The 16,231-nt window shown below is 30.6% G+C and overlaps 2 protein-coding genes and 1 pseudogene across 2 annotated transcripts; all 3 read left to right on the forward strand.

Moving 5' to 3' along the window:
* The first annotated feature begins 2,726 nt into the window (after window positions 1-2,726).
* On the forward strand, window positions 2,727-5,799 carry LOC108820505 (cysteine-rich receptor-like protein kinase 11; annotated as a pseudogene).
* Window positions 5,800-7,444: 1,645 nt separating this feature from the next.
* Window positions 7,445-9,093, forward strand: LOC108820492 (magnesium dechelatase SGR1, chloroplastic). Its single transcript, XM_018593437.2, has 4 exons — window positions 7,445-7,791; window positions 7,949-8,122; window positions 8,346-8,513; window positions 8,596-9,093. The coding sequence occupies exons 1-4, from the start codon at window positions 7,657-7,659 to the stop codon at window positions 8,917-8,919; spliced, it is 801 nt and encodes a 266-aa protein (XP_018448939.1). The 5' UTR covers window positions 7,445-7,656; the 3' UTR covers window positions 8,920-9,093.
* A 5,226-nt stretch (window positions 9,094-14,319) lies between these two features.
* Window positions 14,320-15,746, forward strand: LOC108820494 (magnesium dechelatase SGR1, chloroplastic). Its single transcript, XM_018593441.2, has 4 exons — window positions 14,320-14,701; window positions 14,785-14,958; window positions 15,074-15,241; window positions 15,346-15,746. Exons 1-4 carry the CDS (start codon window positions 14,576-14,578, stop codon window positions 15,649-15,651), a joined length of 774 nt encoding a protein of 257 aa, XP_018448943.1. The 5' UTR covers window positions 14,320-14,575; the 3' UTR covers window positions 15,652-15,746.
* Window positions 15,747-16,231: the final 485 nt, after the last annotated feature.

A 16,231-nucleotide genomic window follows, 5' to 3' on the forward strand; every position in this document is an offset into this window, starting at 1 on the left:
AAAAATCTCTTATATATTATAAAAAAGCACTAAAACATTTGAGTGTTGCCATGTGTCATTTTAATATCTGATTATGAATATTTATATAAAATATATATCTATTTTAATATCATTTAAATTAAACTATATACCATATTAAAATATATAAATAATGTGTTTTCAATTTAAGAAATATGTATTAAACTTGAAAATCAAAAATAAATATATTTACCATTTCAGTTTGATCAAATCATTAAAACTAGGTATTTTGCCCGCACTTGCGGACTTAATAGTTTAAAAAGTTATAAACATATATACTATTAATTCAAAAACCTTAGAATAAAATTATCCTCATTTTTTGAAATATTTAATAATTAACTAAATATAAATTTTTATACTCAATACTTTATTTTAGTAAAATATCTTTTTACGTAAATAAACTTAAATTATTCATATAAACATAAATTGAATTTATTTTTAAAATATATGATGTAATATATTTTAGATAATATAATATAGAATCTTTTAGATAATGATGAATACCAAACTAATGAATTTACTTTTAATTTATGGGTAATTATATAATAACAAATATAATCTAATTATTTATTAAAATAATAAAGACTTTCAAAGCTCTAAATTTAAACGTGAGAACGAACAAATTATTTTATAAATAATAATATAAATAATTTTGAATTTTCTGCCAATTTTTTTAAGAAATATTTCAATAAGTGATTTTGATTGTTCTAAAAGTTTTATCGGTCTATATCTTATTTTTTAACTTTTATAACATAGATAATTATTTTAAGATAACAATACAATATATAAGAATTATCTCATTTAAAAATGATTGATATAAATTCGTTTTTAATTATATATATACAAATTCATTAAGGGTAATCGATATTAATCACTCCAATTTTTAAAGTGAGAGTTATGTTACGAAAAATCACTTCGCGAATAATAATATAGATAGATTTTACGTACGTTTTGTTATTTATTATTTAATATATATATATATATATATATATATATATATATATTTAAAAACATGATTAAAATATTTATGAAATATCTCACTCCATGGATGGTAGGGATTATTACCTAGTATTTGTAATATTTTATATACTTTTAGGAAAATATGTTATTTTAAGAAAATGCAGATTAGCGGGTACCGCAATTCAATTTTGGTCGATCCGTTCTTGTCCAGTCTAAAATAAAGTCAAATCTACATTGGCATTCGTAACTCAATTTTTTAGATCACTCGTCTCGCACCAACTCTGCAGTGGATTAAAAGGAATGAGATCTGTGGGTTTTGATTAAAATTCCAACCTATCTACAGTACTGGTAAAATAAACCGATTGTACTTGTAAATCTATAATTTAAAAGTTTTTATCCAAACAAAATAGTTGAGAGATTTCATTAAAAATCTAAAATAAAAAAAAATTATATAAAATTTTACTAACTGAAATTTTTAAAATTAACACTTAACAGTTATGCAATATGCCTTATAATCTACACTATATACATATCAAAGTTCGATACTATTTTCTAAATTACATTTATATATATAAATATCTAAATTGGGATTGAAATATGCTTCAGAAAACCCGAAATCAATGCAAAATGATTTTTTAACACAAAATGTTAGAATGTAAGATAACAGACGGTCAATCCAAATTGAACTTGCAAAGAGTTGCGGTCAACATAAAGTTAATTTTGTCATATTGCTCAAAGGCTTTCAAAACTGACAACATAATTAAAAGCCTTCAATGCTGTACCAGCAATTTAGTTGTGCTTAGAAGCCTTCAATGGTGCACCAGCAATTTAGTTGGGGAGTTAAAATATTAAAATCTTGTAAAAGACTGAAAATAAGTCGCCGAGATGAGAAAAGCACCAAAATCAACCTGGACTTAGGGGTGAACAAATTATAAATTTTAATTTGTTCATTATTTGTTTTCATCCGAACCAAAAAAATTGAATATCTGTAATTTTATGAATCAAAAAGATATTAAGATATCTGTGAAAATAAATAAATTGTAAATATTGATATTTTTATGAACGAATATATGATCTGATATGTTATATGCATATTTTAAAGAATTATATATATTATATAAATATCATATTGTGTAAGTTTACATTATTTTTATTTAGTTAGGTAATTATTTTTTAAGAAATTGCTTTTATTTTGTAATAAATTATTATTGTTTTATATTATTTTCTTATTTTCTTATTTATTTGTAAGGATTAACTTAGATATCCGGTTAAAATAGAACACCTTATAATTACGAACGGAATTGGACCGGATAATTGATTATTCGAACAAAATAGATCGGATTACAAATACTCTAAAAACTTGGGATATCCGGTATATGTCCATCTCTAATTGGACCACTGAGAATAGCAATGACGTGAACAAGCAAGTCGTTTGAGTGGCAAAAGTTGCACTACAAATCTACAGGTCGTATGATATCAATAGTGGGGGATTTAGTATTTTAGAGTTGGTTTTTAATGAATTATGAGAGGATCTGAAGATTATTTTCTTTTATTACTGGGCTGAAATTGTGTCACACTACAAGGGAGGAAACCAAAGTCATCATCACAAAGACTTTCCATGTTTTTTCTTCCATGGAGTATCCTTTGTGGCAAGTTTCTGGGTCCACATTTGATAACTTCAACATTACTATTAGACTTTGACTTTTGACATGTTAACGAATACAACGTAAGAAAATTTGGGAGGGAAACTTCGGTTTGCTATTTAAGAAACGAACAGTTAAAGAGGTTTAATATCATCTTACAAAGAAAAAATGAAGCAGAATAGTTTGTTTTCTGTCTTCTGTTTTGTTCTCGTAAGCTTCCATATTGCTTCTGTTTCAGCACAAACATGTCCGAACAATGGAGGTTTCACGCCCAACGGTACCTACGACGCAAACCGCCGTCTCATCCTATCTTCTCTTCCTTCCAACGTCACGGCTCGAGAAGGCCTTTTCTTCAACGGTTCCATCGGACAAGAACCAAACCGTGTCTACGCAACAGGAATGTGCATCCCAGGATTAAATCCAGTTGAATGTTTTGACTGTATCAGAATCACCTCTGATGCTTTGATACAGAAATGTCCAAACCAAACAGAAGCGTACTCATGGCCCACGCACTGCTATGTGCGCTACTCCAACACTTCTTTCTTTGGATCTGCAGATCTAAGTCCGAAAGATAGTGTCACCAACGGTGCAAATGTAGACTCAGATCTAGCAGAGTTCAGGAAAATAATGGGAGACTTAGTTGTTCATATGGTTAATGCAGCATCCACAGCAAAAACCACACCATCCTCTAGTGATAACTATTACACAGCTAATATGGCAGCCTTGAATCCTTCCAGGATATCTTTGCAATGATGCAATGCACGCCGGATCTTTCCTCTGATGATTGTAAGACTTGCCTGCAACATAGCACATATGAGTACTCCCGGCCATGCTGCAATACGAAGCAAGGAACTCGTATTGTGCGTCCAAGCTGCTATTTCCGGATGGAAAAGTATTCGTTTACGGATTATTTTGATATTTTTACGGTGGCTTCTCCTCCTCCACTCGCTGTGCCACAACCTGCAGGTGATCAGGCCAGCAAGATAAACAAAGGTAAGTTGTATTGAAAAGGGGGTTAACGATCTATTTCCCCGTCGAAACTATCATAATCATATACCACCACATGTTAAGACCTCATTCTGTATTTATGATGCTATATGATAGTTTTAAAATATACTCCCTCTGTATCAACATAAGTTGGGTTTTATGATTTTTATTTTGTTTCAGAATAAGTGAAGTTCACATTAATCTAGATACAATTAATTGTCATTTGAAATCTCTAGCCAATTACAAAATAGTGTATCTTTTTTTAATTGATTGAGATAGTATTGTTTAATGCTATTTTTATACAAACAAGATAAACCCCATAAAATTTTGTGTTTTCTTAATCCTTGTGAAAAAATCTTACAACTCACTTATAATGACACAAAAGGAGTATATATATATATGATAGTTACGAGGAGAAAATGATTGTAAGAGAACTTAAATATATGACACTGTTTTCGATGTTATGAGAAGTTAGCAAAAGGCCCTCAGCTGGAATTGTCGTGGCAATTACCATTGCAACTATGCTTGGCGTCTTGATACTACTTGTTCTTGGTTATGTCCTATGCTGGAGGAGAAAATTATACCAAAGAACTCAGATGGAAAGTTAGTATCTTGTGTGTTTAGCTCTTGTTGTTGGAAACATGAAGCATAACTAATACACCCTTTCTTTGCAGCTGATAGTGATATTTCAATCACACATTCATCTCAATACGACTTTAAGACAATTGAAGTAGCAACAAACAATTTTTCCAGGAGTAATAAGCTCGGTGAAGGTGGATTTGGTGAGGTTTACAAGGTGAGGAGGTCTTTGTTTTTCATGTTTCTGTATGTTATGAAAAATAACAGTCCATGTTTTGTTTCATTGAATGGTATGTAGGGTACACTTTCAAATGGAACTGAAGTGGCTGTGAAGCGACTGTCGAAAATGTCAGGACAAGGGACAAGAGAGTTTAGGAATGAGGCTGTTCTTGTGTCAAAACTTCAACACAGGAATCTTGTTAGGCTTCTTGGATTCTGTTTGGAAGGAGAAGAAAAGATTCTCATCTATGAATTTGTCCCCAACAAAAGCCTTGACTATTTCCTATTTAGTTCGGTTTCCTTCTATATTTTTTTTCTTATTTTAGAAGGTTTCTTCTTCAGCTTTTAAATTGAGGGATTGATCTTACATGAAAATGTGCAGACCCTGAGAAGCAAGGTCAGCTAGACTGGACTCAGCGATACAATATCATTGGAGGGATTGCTAGAGGAATTCTTTATCTTCATCAAGATTCACGGCTCACAATCATACATCGTGACCTCAAAGCAAGTAACATTCTCTTAGATGCTGATATGAACCCAAAAATTTCAGATTTTGGACTATCTACCATCTTTGGAATCGATCAAACTCAAGGAAATACCAACAGAATTGCTGGAACCTAGTAAGTTATGCTCATAACTGCTGAAAACATACAGCTTTCTATTGGATATTAACTGTACATGAATGTTTTTTCAGTGGTTACATGTCTCCTGAGTATGCATTGCAAGGCCAATTCTCCATGAAATCTGACGTTTACAGCTTTGGAGTCTTAGTTCTCGAGATTATAAGTGGAAAGAAAAACAGTAATGTCTACCAGATGGATGAAACTAGTACTGCTGGAAACTTGGTCAACAATGTGAGCATAAAGACCTCAACAACTTAGCATATTTTAAAACATATGACAAATGATTGTTGTTATATTCATTTTTGTTTAGGCTTGGAGGCTTTGGAAAAACGGGTCACCAATAGAGCTGTTGGATCCAGCCATTGGAAAAAATAATCAGAGTAATGAAGTCATTAAATGCATCCATATTGCGCTCTTATGTGTTCAAGACAATCCAGAAGACCGTCCAATCCTATCAACTATCATCTTGATGCTCAATAGCAACACAATCACTCTACCAGTGCCTACTCTACCGAGTTTTTTCCCGCGTAGCAGACCCCAATTTGAGCAGGTATCTGACGGATTCGAATCAAGTCGATCTACAGTGAAATCTGTTAGTTATTCTATTGGTGACACGGCCATTACTGAACTAGAGCCTCGTTGAAGATGGATCTGAATTCTCTGAGTGCAAGTTTGAATGATGCTTTTTATAACATTTCACTGTCAATTCAAGAACATTTTTAATACTCTGTTTTTGTCCCGTTTCATGTATTTATAATTTAAGAAGATTCTCCAACGTAGAGAATTGTCGTCTCAATTCTTGTTATTGCCTGTTTACTTATTCCCCAACGTAGAGATCTGTTGTCCCAACAGAGGACTCGTATGTGTTCAAGAGAGTGTATTGAAAGAACAAACGTGATTGACGCTTACGTAATTGACACTTACTAATATATTGTAGTTAACGTTAACTTTCTTAAACATAATTACAATTAATATATTGTAATTGGCCCATGGAGAAAGGCACACACCTCATCGCCATGGAACGCCATGTGCCATTTTAAACACAGGTCTCAACAGTAACTCTGTTACTCTTCCGATTCCATCAACACACACATTTGTTGCTCATAGTGATTCGGGTGAGGCTTCTCGGTTTCACCAGGTCATGTCATTAAACTTGAGCCACATTGAAAGATTGTTTCAAACCGGTTTATTATAAACGCATAAGTGTGAATTGAAGTTTCAGTTACTTTTTGTTGACTATGGTTTCATTTTTTCAACAAAATGGTAACATTAAAGATCTAATAGGTCTAGGCTGTTACAATCTGAGTTATGGTCAACTGTAAGATAATTAACAAAAACATTATAATGAAACAAAAGATAGAAATGTTAAACGGTAAGACTTGCTCATTGTAAAGAAACCAATAGAAAAACTTCACTTATATATTTGAAATAATTGCTCGAAAAAACTTCTTATAGTCTCTAAGCTCTGCTTTGTAGATGATTAGTCTACATTTCTACCCAATCAATTTTGAATATAAGGAAATAAAGAAAAAACAATAAGGTAGAGATTTTAACGTCTAACTAGATTTTGACCCGCGCTTTGGAAGCGCGGAATATTTTACGATGAAAAATTTCACTAATAATTTAACAAATATTTTGGTAATTTTTAAAGAGTGTGTATTTAAAATATTTTTGCATTTAAATCAGTGTTTTTAAATTCAACCCGATTGTGATTATACCGGTTAATCCGGAGATCTGATAATTCAATTTAGGTTTTTAAAATATACATATTAAAAAAAATCACTAAAACCCGAGACTAACCGATTGAACTGATGGATGACCGATATGTAATCTAATTGGATTTAAATTGTAATAGTTTCATAATTTGTAATCTTATAATCCAAATTTTAAAGTTCATTATTTTGCAATTTATGAAATTATAACGTTTCTACAAAATTTTAAAGAAAAAATGATATATATAAAATAACTAAGATTAATTATTGTATTATTTGGAAACATTGATAGTAGTATAAAAATATATTATTTGGAAACATTGATAGTAGTATAAAGAAATAAGTATATTGTTTGGAAACATGGATAGTAGTATAAAGAAATGAGCATTAGTGATTTAATGTAGGTTTAACTATAAAGTATAAAAATGCATTTAATTTAAAAACTTACAAAATAAATGTTAGGTCCAACAAAATGTTTCTGTTTTAATAAGATAGATTTCTAAACCGAATAAACTCTATATTGAACCGGAAACAAACTGAACAGATTGGGTTCGGCTCGCGAAAGTTCATAATCAAGGTTCGGAATCTGTCTTTTAGTTAGAGCCACTTGTTAGCCCCACCATGATGACACATGTGAAACTCATGCAAAGAATATAAAAGACACGTGGCATTATCTGATGCTCAGAAAAAAAAAGTCCAAGAGCTGTCTGAAGATCTTAACAAGGAAGTGTGAAACGTGAAGCAACCCCATCTACACACAAGAACCAACCAACCCCTATACACGCATCATCATCAGAACCCTAAATTCCAGGACGAGTAAATCTCGAGTTGGGTTTGCTTAAAGTCACAAGCTTTGATTTGGGTTTCATCACAAGCTCTGTATTGAAGCTTGAGTTCGGTTAAAGGAGAGCAGCGATGTGCAGTTTGTCGCCGAGTCTGCTGTTACCGACAAGGCTCAAACCAGGCTATTCAGACAAACGGAGTAACAGTAGCAATTCCCTCTTTGTCTCCAATAGAAGATCCAAGAGGAGGAACCTATCCATTGTTCCCGTAAGTAAGCACTTGTGTTTCTTTAACATCATTTTGATAGCTTTGTGTGCTATGCTCAGCTATGGATTTCAATATCCAAGCCTCTTGTTTGTATTGAGAGAAATTAAAGGTTGTAGCTTTATGTGTGTCTAGATTCAAGGATTGAGTTTTGTTGCAGATGGCAAGATTGTTTGGACCGGCGATCTTCGAATCAGCCAAGCTGAAAGTATTGTTTTTGGGTGTTGATGAGAAGAAGCATCCACCAACGCTCCCAAGAACTTACACACTCACTCACAGTGACATTACTGCTAAATTAACTTTAGCTATCTCTCACTCCATTAACAACTCTCAGGTAACCAAAAAAAAGTTACCTTTCTCTACTCTTCACATATTTACAGTAGAGGCCTATCTCTGTATCTGCATGTTTGTAAAGTTACCTTTCACCAATATATGGCACTTTTTTCAATAGAAAGATTCGTATTTAACGGTCTTGAAACATGAGTGCTATTAAAGAACAGTTTAGTTTATGCGTTCATGGTTTTAGAAATTTAAGGTGTTATGAATGTTCTATACAGTTGCAAGGATGGGCTAATCGGATATACAGAGATGAAGTAGTAGCAGAATGGAAGAAAGTGAAAGGGAAACTGTCGCTCCATGTTCACTGTCATATTAGCGGTGGACATTTCCTTTTAGATTTATTCGCAAAGTTTCGATATTACATCTTTTGCAAGGAGTTACCAGTTGTAAGTCTCCAAAATAACTTCTGTTATTGGTTTCATGAAAGACAATTTTTATTAACTATGATTGTTTTGATGTATGTATTAGGTGTTGAAGGCTATAGTTCATGGAGATGAGAACTTGTTGAACAACTATCCAGAGTTACAAGAAGCTCCTGTTTGGGTTTATTTCCATTCTAATGTCGATGAGTTCAACAGAGTCGAATGTTGGGGTCCTCTTTGGGAAGCTTCTTCACCTGATGGTCACAGGACTCAATCTCTTCCTGAGCCGCAGTGCAAGGATGAGTGCAGTTGTTGTTTCCCACCGGTTAGCTCTATTCCGTGGTCACATAGTCTTAGTAATGAAGTTGCTAAAGGTTACTATGGGACTCATGGTGAGGGAATGTCTACTCCTAATCCGGAGAAACTCTAATGAAAAAAAAATAATAAAAACCTTTTTGGTTTGTAAATTGAATGAAATAGGAAGATTATTCCTCATATTGGTTTGGTGTACATACTACATAGTGTGGTAATAGGAAACTAATGATCGTTTGTATGTTTGATAATACGAAGTTTAAGTTATAAAATGTTTAATACTTTGTGTCTGCTCCTGCGTCTTTGACCCTTCACACTAGTAAATGAAGTGAAAGAAGGTTTTTGTAGACCGTGACAGTTTTGTGAAAACTTAAATGACATGGTATATTACTATTCATTAGAATCATCAAGAAAGTCGAAATTAGTGACCGGCCACTCCTTGTTTCTAATGATTCCAAAATCATTCTTTTGGGTTTATGTGGTCTATCATTTCACTGCCAATTCAAGAACATTACTATAATTCAAGAAAATTTCTCCAACTTTGAGAATTGTCAGTCTCAATTCTTGTCATTGCTTCTTTACTTATTTTCCAACGTAAAGAATTGTTGCCCCAACATAGGACTCTTTATGTGTTCAAGAGACTAGTGTAACGTGAAGAACAAACATAAACTCCGTTGTTCATAGTCTCTCAACAGTAACTAATACTGGTTCATTATGATAACATTTCAGCAATTCATACAGCAGCTAATCCCATTTTCTATGAAAGGAATAAGCATGTAGAATTAATTATCATTTCATAAGAGAGAGATCATGAGGAATTTTTTTACAACAGAACATGTTTCGATAAAGATGCAACTTATTGATATTTTGACGAATGCACGTATTTCTTATCAAATTGGGAGTTCAAAACATACATTCTCCAACTTGGGTGTGGATATTGAGATATGTACAGATCTACATTAGTTATGATTGGATATGATTGTATATTATGTGTATCTACGTTTTAGGATAGAAACCTTTGTATAAATATAAGATCTTGGACCTAAGAATCAATATAGAAAAAACTTTCCATTTACTTTGTTTTCTGACAAAATATTTCCAATTTTTACTAGTTTTTAATAAGAAATACAGACTTTCCAAAACTTTGTGACTTACCCACAAAAATGTATGTATCAACAATACATGTATAAATATATATGTAAAATTGATTGGTAGACTAAAAGAAAAAGAGAAGAAAACTCAAAAAAAAATATTAAAAGTTTGGTGAACTAAGAAAAAGAAGAAAATGGATACAGGTTTCATCCTAACCATCGTCTTTGTGGTGCTCATCATCATCTCCGCTTTTGTAGCTTGCTGGGTTTGCGCTCCACGACTTGTCAAACGATTTACGAGTGCATAACTGTTATTTTGTTACCAATTAATTATGTCTTTTTGTTAGTTTTCAATCAAGTTCTGTTTTTTCTTACTTAATGACATTGTAATTCTATTATATTTGCATAATTGAATTATGGTTTTATTATGTTGCAGTGTTACATACTATGATACTACTAGTACTATATCTATTACCTATTACCATCAACCTAACTTTTGATAAATCGCAAAATCAGTTTGAACTTTTTCATTAATGTATACATTTTTAGGAAAATATTAAGTGGGATTCTGAACATATAATTACAACGTGCACTTTAAACAACGAATTCTCGTAATATGCTCTACTTCAAATTGTTTTCTTTCTGGTTTTTGTGTACCAATATCTTTCGCAGTTGAGTTAGATTAATTAGTTTCTTCAATTTGTTTAGAAAAGAAACAAGAAAAGCATACAGCCAGTGTTGATATAATTAGACTAATAGTTAAGGGTCTGATTGGTAGTTATGTAGCTTTGAAAAGTTCGCTGTAGAAAAAAGTTCGTAGAATTTTTGTTGTGGTTTCAGATTTTATTACTGTAAAATTTTATGGAAAACCTCCAAAATTGTTGTTTATGTTTGGCTCTACAAAGCACTTGTTCTCATATCGATTATTTTGAATTCTCCTAATTGATTATCAATTTGACATTAGGCTCATGAATTTTTTATCTTCCACATGGTTTTGAAAGGTTTCAGATCCACAACTGAATAGATACATGCCATTTTTGCTTTTAATTGTATGATGTAGAGATGCTATAAGAGTTTATTGTTTTTTGTAGATAACTTTAGATCCAAAATTTCTAATAAAAATATATCCAGTCCATCGGACTTATATAATAATAAAATATATAATTGTACATATATAAAAATTCGTCAATTATAAAAATAAATTTGTCAATATTAAATGTTTTATAATATTTATCAAATGCGTGAATCACAGATCTTATCATAGTTATTAAAGATACAATGAGACTAGACGACGGTTACAATCGGAATAAACAGGGGATAAAAATCTTAAATGGTGATACTTGCTCATCATTAAAAAATCCTAGAAAAAAACTTCATTTGTATTTCTAAAACGATTGCTCGAAAAAGCTTCTTATCTCTAAATTCTGCTTTGTAGATGATTTGTCAAAAGAATTTACACAATCAATTTTGAACCAAGAGAAGTCAATAACATATTTATAATGTAGAATTTCACATCTAAATTATAAACCGAATTAACCACCTAAACTAGGGGTGGACGTTCGGATACCCGTTCGGGTTCGGATCGGGTATTTCAGATTTTCGGGTATTTTGGTATAGGAGTATATAATCTATTCGGATATTTCTGTACTTCGGATCAGGTTTGGATATTTTTAGTTTAGGTTCTGGTATTTCGGATCAGGTTTTCGAATATTTAGATTTTGGAGAAAAAAATTAAATTCTTCATTTCTCAAGTTTTTTGTATTTATTTTACTTAATTGATATTTTATTTTTAATAGATTAAATGATTAATATATTTAGAGATAACATTTCAAAAGTAAAAAAACACTGATTTGGTTACTGTTTTAAATTTTTGATGTAACTTTTGTTAATGCATGGAACAAAAAGCTTGGCATGTATTTGAAGTGAGTATCAAATCATTTTATCCACAATTATATGTATATTATCTATACTATTAAAGTAGATGACTGTTTATGAATCTGTTCCTAAATTTTGAAGAAAATTACAAAAATTGCCTGTATTTTTTTTCAGCATTATTTGCAACCAATCAAAAGATATTATTTTGCAATTACATTAAAGAGTATTAAATATAATTCAGTTTTAGTCTTTTTGAAAATTTGTTTCCTAAATGTTTGTACCATATCTTTCCAAAAAATATTTCACTTTACTAATTATTTGAAAGCATTTCTTAAATGAAACCTCAAAATAAAATCAAGTTGAAATAACATCTATACTATTAAAGTAGATGACTGTTTATGAATCTGTCCCTAAATTTTGAAGAAAATTACAAAAATTTCCTGTATTTTTTTTCAGCATTATTTGCAACCAATCAAAAGATATTATTTTGCAATTACATTAAAGAGTATTAAATATAATTCAGTTTTAGTCTTTTTGAAAATTTGTTTCCTAAATGTTTGTACCATATCTTTCCAAAAAATATTTCACTTTACTAATTATTTGAAAGCATTTCTTAAATGAAACCTCAAAATAAAATCAAGTTGAAATAACAAATGATTAAATCAATAAAATCATAATATGGGTCTCAATTTTCTCAACTCTTTAAAAATAATTTCATTTAAAATAAAAACTAAATCACATAAACTAAATTTAATAAAATTATAGAAAATATTTTGAAACGCACAAATGAATCTATCTTATTAAATTAGAAACATTACAACTTCTTCTAGGTGGATTTTAAAGATGGACCTCATATATTTAAATTAAATATCTCATTTCTTATATATAATATGTATCATAGTCTAACTTTGCATTAATGTATTTCCTTAAATACAATTCCTCTATTTGTCTATATTCCATATATGGTTTTCACATTTATTACATGTTGATTTAAATAAGATTTAAATAAGATAGATACTAAGAATACTAAAATTTGTAACCGTATTAGAATTATCTTATACAATTCTTTTAAATTGATCAGTATACTTTCATTGGCCATATTGATTTTATTAGTACGAATAACATTAGGTAGATAAGTCAGAGACACATACATAAAGATATAACTATTATTTAACTACGTTGAGTCTAATCTACTTTCTAAAAAAAATAACACATAGCTTTATATATTGTATAGAATAAAGTAATATTGTATAGTATTATACTTATACAATAATACTAAAAACAAACCAAACTGAAATATAATATATATCAAAAATGCTTTGAACCATTACACACAAAATATATTAGACTTCAGAGATAAAATTCACTTTGAAATTATGTAATAATTATTTTAAAAAATTAAACTTCGTAATGTACAAAAGCATAAGTTGTATATCAAATTTTGTGTTACAATAAAAAGACACAATTCGCGCTTGCAAAGTGTTATTTTTACATACGAAAGACAATTTTGATATTGTTCTTTAAACACAAAATTGAATTATACAAACTCGATACTACATAAAACTAAACAATATATAATACATTTTAAAAATAAAACTTGTGCGGGTGCATATGGCCTTTGCGAAAATCGTAGATATGTTTATATAATATATAAATATATTATGTTACACATATCTTCATATAAATAATACCCCAATGTAAGTTTTGTATGATAAATGTTGAAGATACAAAATATATAGCACTATATATTTTAAATAATATATAAAAAATTACTTTACGTTATCATAAAATTTAAAAATCAAATTTAGTAATTAAACACATTGCTTATTTAAACACATTAGTACATATTTTTATTTATCAAAATTTTATATTAATACACATTGCAATCATGTATAACATTTAGTACAAACAAAGATAAAAAAAAATTTGACTCCCGCTCGATCGAGCGGGTCATGATCTAGTTTTTCATTAAAGAGAATGTTGAAGATATAAAATATTTTTTTAAATTAACAAATCAGTGTAAAATAAATTTAACTTCGGGTTAAATAAATAAAATCATATTACGGATTAGAATTATTTAGAGTCTTCTAAAATTTAATCATATTTAAAATAACAAAATAAGTCATATAAGTAAATTTAAGATAAATTCCATAAAAAGTTAAAATATATAATTTATCAAAAATCATAATTTTTATTACGTAAAATAATTATTTTCAACAAAAAATATACCTATTCTTTTTAAAAATGGATCAAAATCTAGTATGAATTTAAAGTATGTGTAACATCAATATACAAATAGTTTAAATAAAATGAGAGATGTAAACTAGAAATATAAAGTAAGTATACATATGTTTGGTTTGGATATCTAATATCTCCTAATTTATTATCTACTCGGATATTTTGTTACTTCGGTTTGGATTTCAGTTCGGATTTTTTGTATCGGATTCGGGTGCGGCTTCGTATATCAGGGTAAGGTGCCCAAGCCTAAACTAAACTATATTGAACAGAAAATAAACTGGACAGTATGGGTTCGGCTCAAGAGGACACGTGGCACTCTCTGGGGCTCAGGAAAATAATCCAAGAACAGTACTTTGAAGATCTAACGTGAAGCAATCTCCGCCATCTAAAAGTTCCAGGAAGAGTGAAAATCTCGAGTTGGGTTTTCTCAAAGTCACAAGCTTTCGATTTGGGTTTCATTGTACGAAGGCAGCTAGAGATCGTGTGAGATCTGGTTCCTCAAGCCTCGCAAAAGGGTCTCTCTCTGTGTTCAGTTCTGAAAACAAAAAAAAACTGAAGAGAACAGCAGCAATGTGGAGTTTGTCGGCGAGTCTACTGTTACCGACAAGGCTCAAACCAGGTTATTCAGACAAACGGAGCAACTCACTCCTTGTCTCGAATGGAAGATCCAAAAGGAAGAACCAATGCATTGTTCCCGTAAGCAGTTTTGTTTCTTTGTCGACATCATTATTGTTTCAACATCTAATTTAATTCCAATATAGCTTTGATCTGGTGTGTAGATGACAAGATTGTTTGGACCAGCGATCTTCGAATCATCCAAGTTGACAGTATTGTTTGTAGGGGTTGATGAGAAGAAGCATCCACCAACGCTCCCAAGAACTTACACACTCACTCACAGTGACATTACTGCTAAACTAACTTTAGCTATCTCTCACTCAATTAACAACTCTCAGGTAACCAAAAAAAAGTTACCTTTCTCTGCTCTTCTTCACATATTTGCTACAAGTAGAGGCCTATCTCTGTATCTGCATTTTCTGTATTCACCAGAATGAATGTTGTATAATACAGTTGCAAGGGTGGGCAAATAAGCTATACAGAGATGAAGTGGTAGCAGAGTGGAAGCAAGTGAAAGGCAAAATGTCGCTTCACGTTCACTGTCATATCAGCGGTGGACATATCCTTTTAGATTTATTCGCAAAGTTTCGATACTACATCTTTTGCAAAGAGCTACCTGTTGTAAGTGTCATCCCAAAAGTGAAAGTTCTGTTATTTAGTACTTCATGTTGTTTGCTTACTATTGATTGTTTTTTTTTTTTTGATATATGATGTGTATATGTTAGGTGTTGAAGGCTATAGTTCATGGAGATGGGAACTTGTTGAACAACTATCCAGAGTTACAAGAAGCTCCTGTTTGGGTTTATTTCCATTCTAATGTCGATGAGTTCAACAGAGTCGAATGTTGGGAAGCTACTTCACCTGATGATGGTCACAGGACTCAGTCTCTACCTGAGCCGCCGTGCAAGGATGAGTGCAGTTGTTGTTTCCCACCGGTTAGCTCTATTCCGTGGTCACATAGTCTTATTAATGAAGATGCTAAAGGTTATTATGGTGAGGGAATGTCTACTCCTAATCCGGAGAAACTCTAATGAAAAAAAAAAAATTTTGGTGGTTTGTAAATTGAATGATATTGAAGATTATTCCTTTCGGTGGATCTAATATTGGTTTGGTTTGGTTTGGTGTACATATAGTTTGGTAATAGGAAACTAATGATTGTTTGGGTTTTATATAGGGAAAATTCCATAAAAATACCCGAACTAAATTTTGTTAAGCTTTTTAATACCCAAATTTTTTCACTACCTAGTTTAATACCCCAACTAATTATTTTGCTCATTTTAATATCCAAACTTTTAAAAATGTGCCCACTTTAATATCCGAACTTTATTTATTTTAATAAAAATACTAATAAGTTTCAAATAAAATTTTTAAAAATCTCTAAAATTTACAAAATAAACTCAGAAAATTCTAAATTTTTTTGGTGTTTGAATAATAAAAATAACTATATAGTGTAAAATATTAAATTTTGTAATAAAATTTCTAAGTTTTAAATATTGTATTTAGTTTGTTTTCTGAAATAAAAACGAAATTTATTTTTATCACTAAAATCTATTTATTTTTTAAAAAAATAATTTTCCATGATTTATCTACCTTTTTTCTAAATCTTAAAAT

This window comes from Raphanus sativus, chromosome 8, assembly GCF_000801105.2.
Source record: "Raphanus sativus cultivar WK10039 chromosome 8, ASM80110v3, whole genome shotgun sequence".
In the NCBI taxonomy this organism is placed as follows: domain Eukaryota; kingdom Viridiplantae; phylum Streptophyta; class Magnoliopsida; order Brassicales; family Brassicaceae; genus Raphanus; species Raphanus sativus.

Excerpts from the sequence above, each read along its gene's own strand:
- LOC108820492 (XM_018593437.2), top strand. The coding sequence starts at position 7,657 with ATGTGCAGTTTGTCGCCGAGTCTGCTGTTACCGACAAGGCTCAAACCA. Across the intron at positions 8,123-8,345 it reads ACTCCATTAACAACTCTCAG|TTGCAAGGATGGGCTAATCG; the intron begins GTAACCAAAAAA and ends TGTTCTATACAG. Across the intron at positions 8,514-8,595 it reads TTTGCAAGGAGTTACCAGTT|GTGTTGAAGGCTATAGTTCA; the intron begins GTAAGTCTCCAA and ends TGTATGTATTAG.
- LOC108820494 (XM_018593441.2), top strand. The coding sequence starts at position 14,576 with ATGTGGAGTTTGTCGGCGAGTCTACTGTTACCGACAAGGCTCAAACCA. Across the intron at positions 14,702-14,784 it reads AGAACCAATGCATTGTTCCC|ATGACAAGATTGTTTGGACC; the intron begins GTAAGCAGTTTT and ends TCTGGTGTGTAG. Across the intron at positions 15,242-15,345 it reads TTTGCAAAGAGCTACCTGTT|GTGTTGAAGGCTATAGTTCA; the intron begins GTAAGTGTCATC and ends TGTATATGTTAG.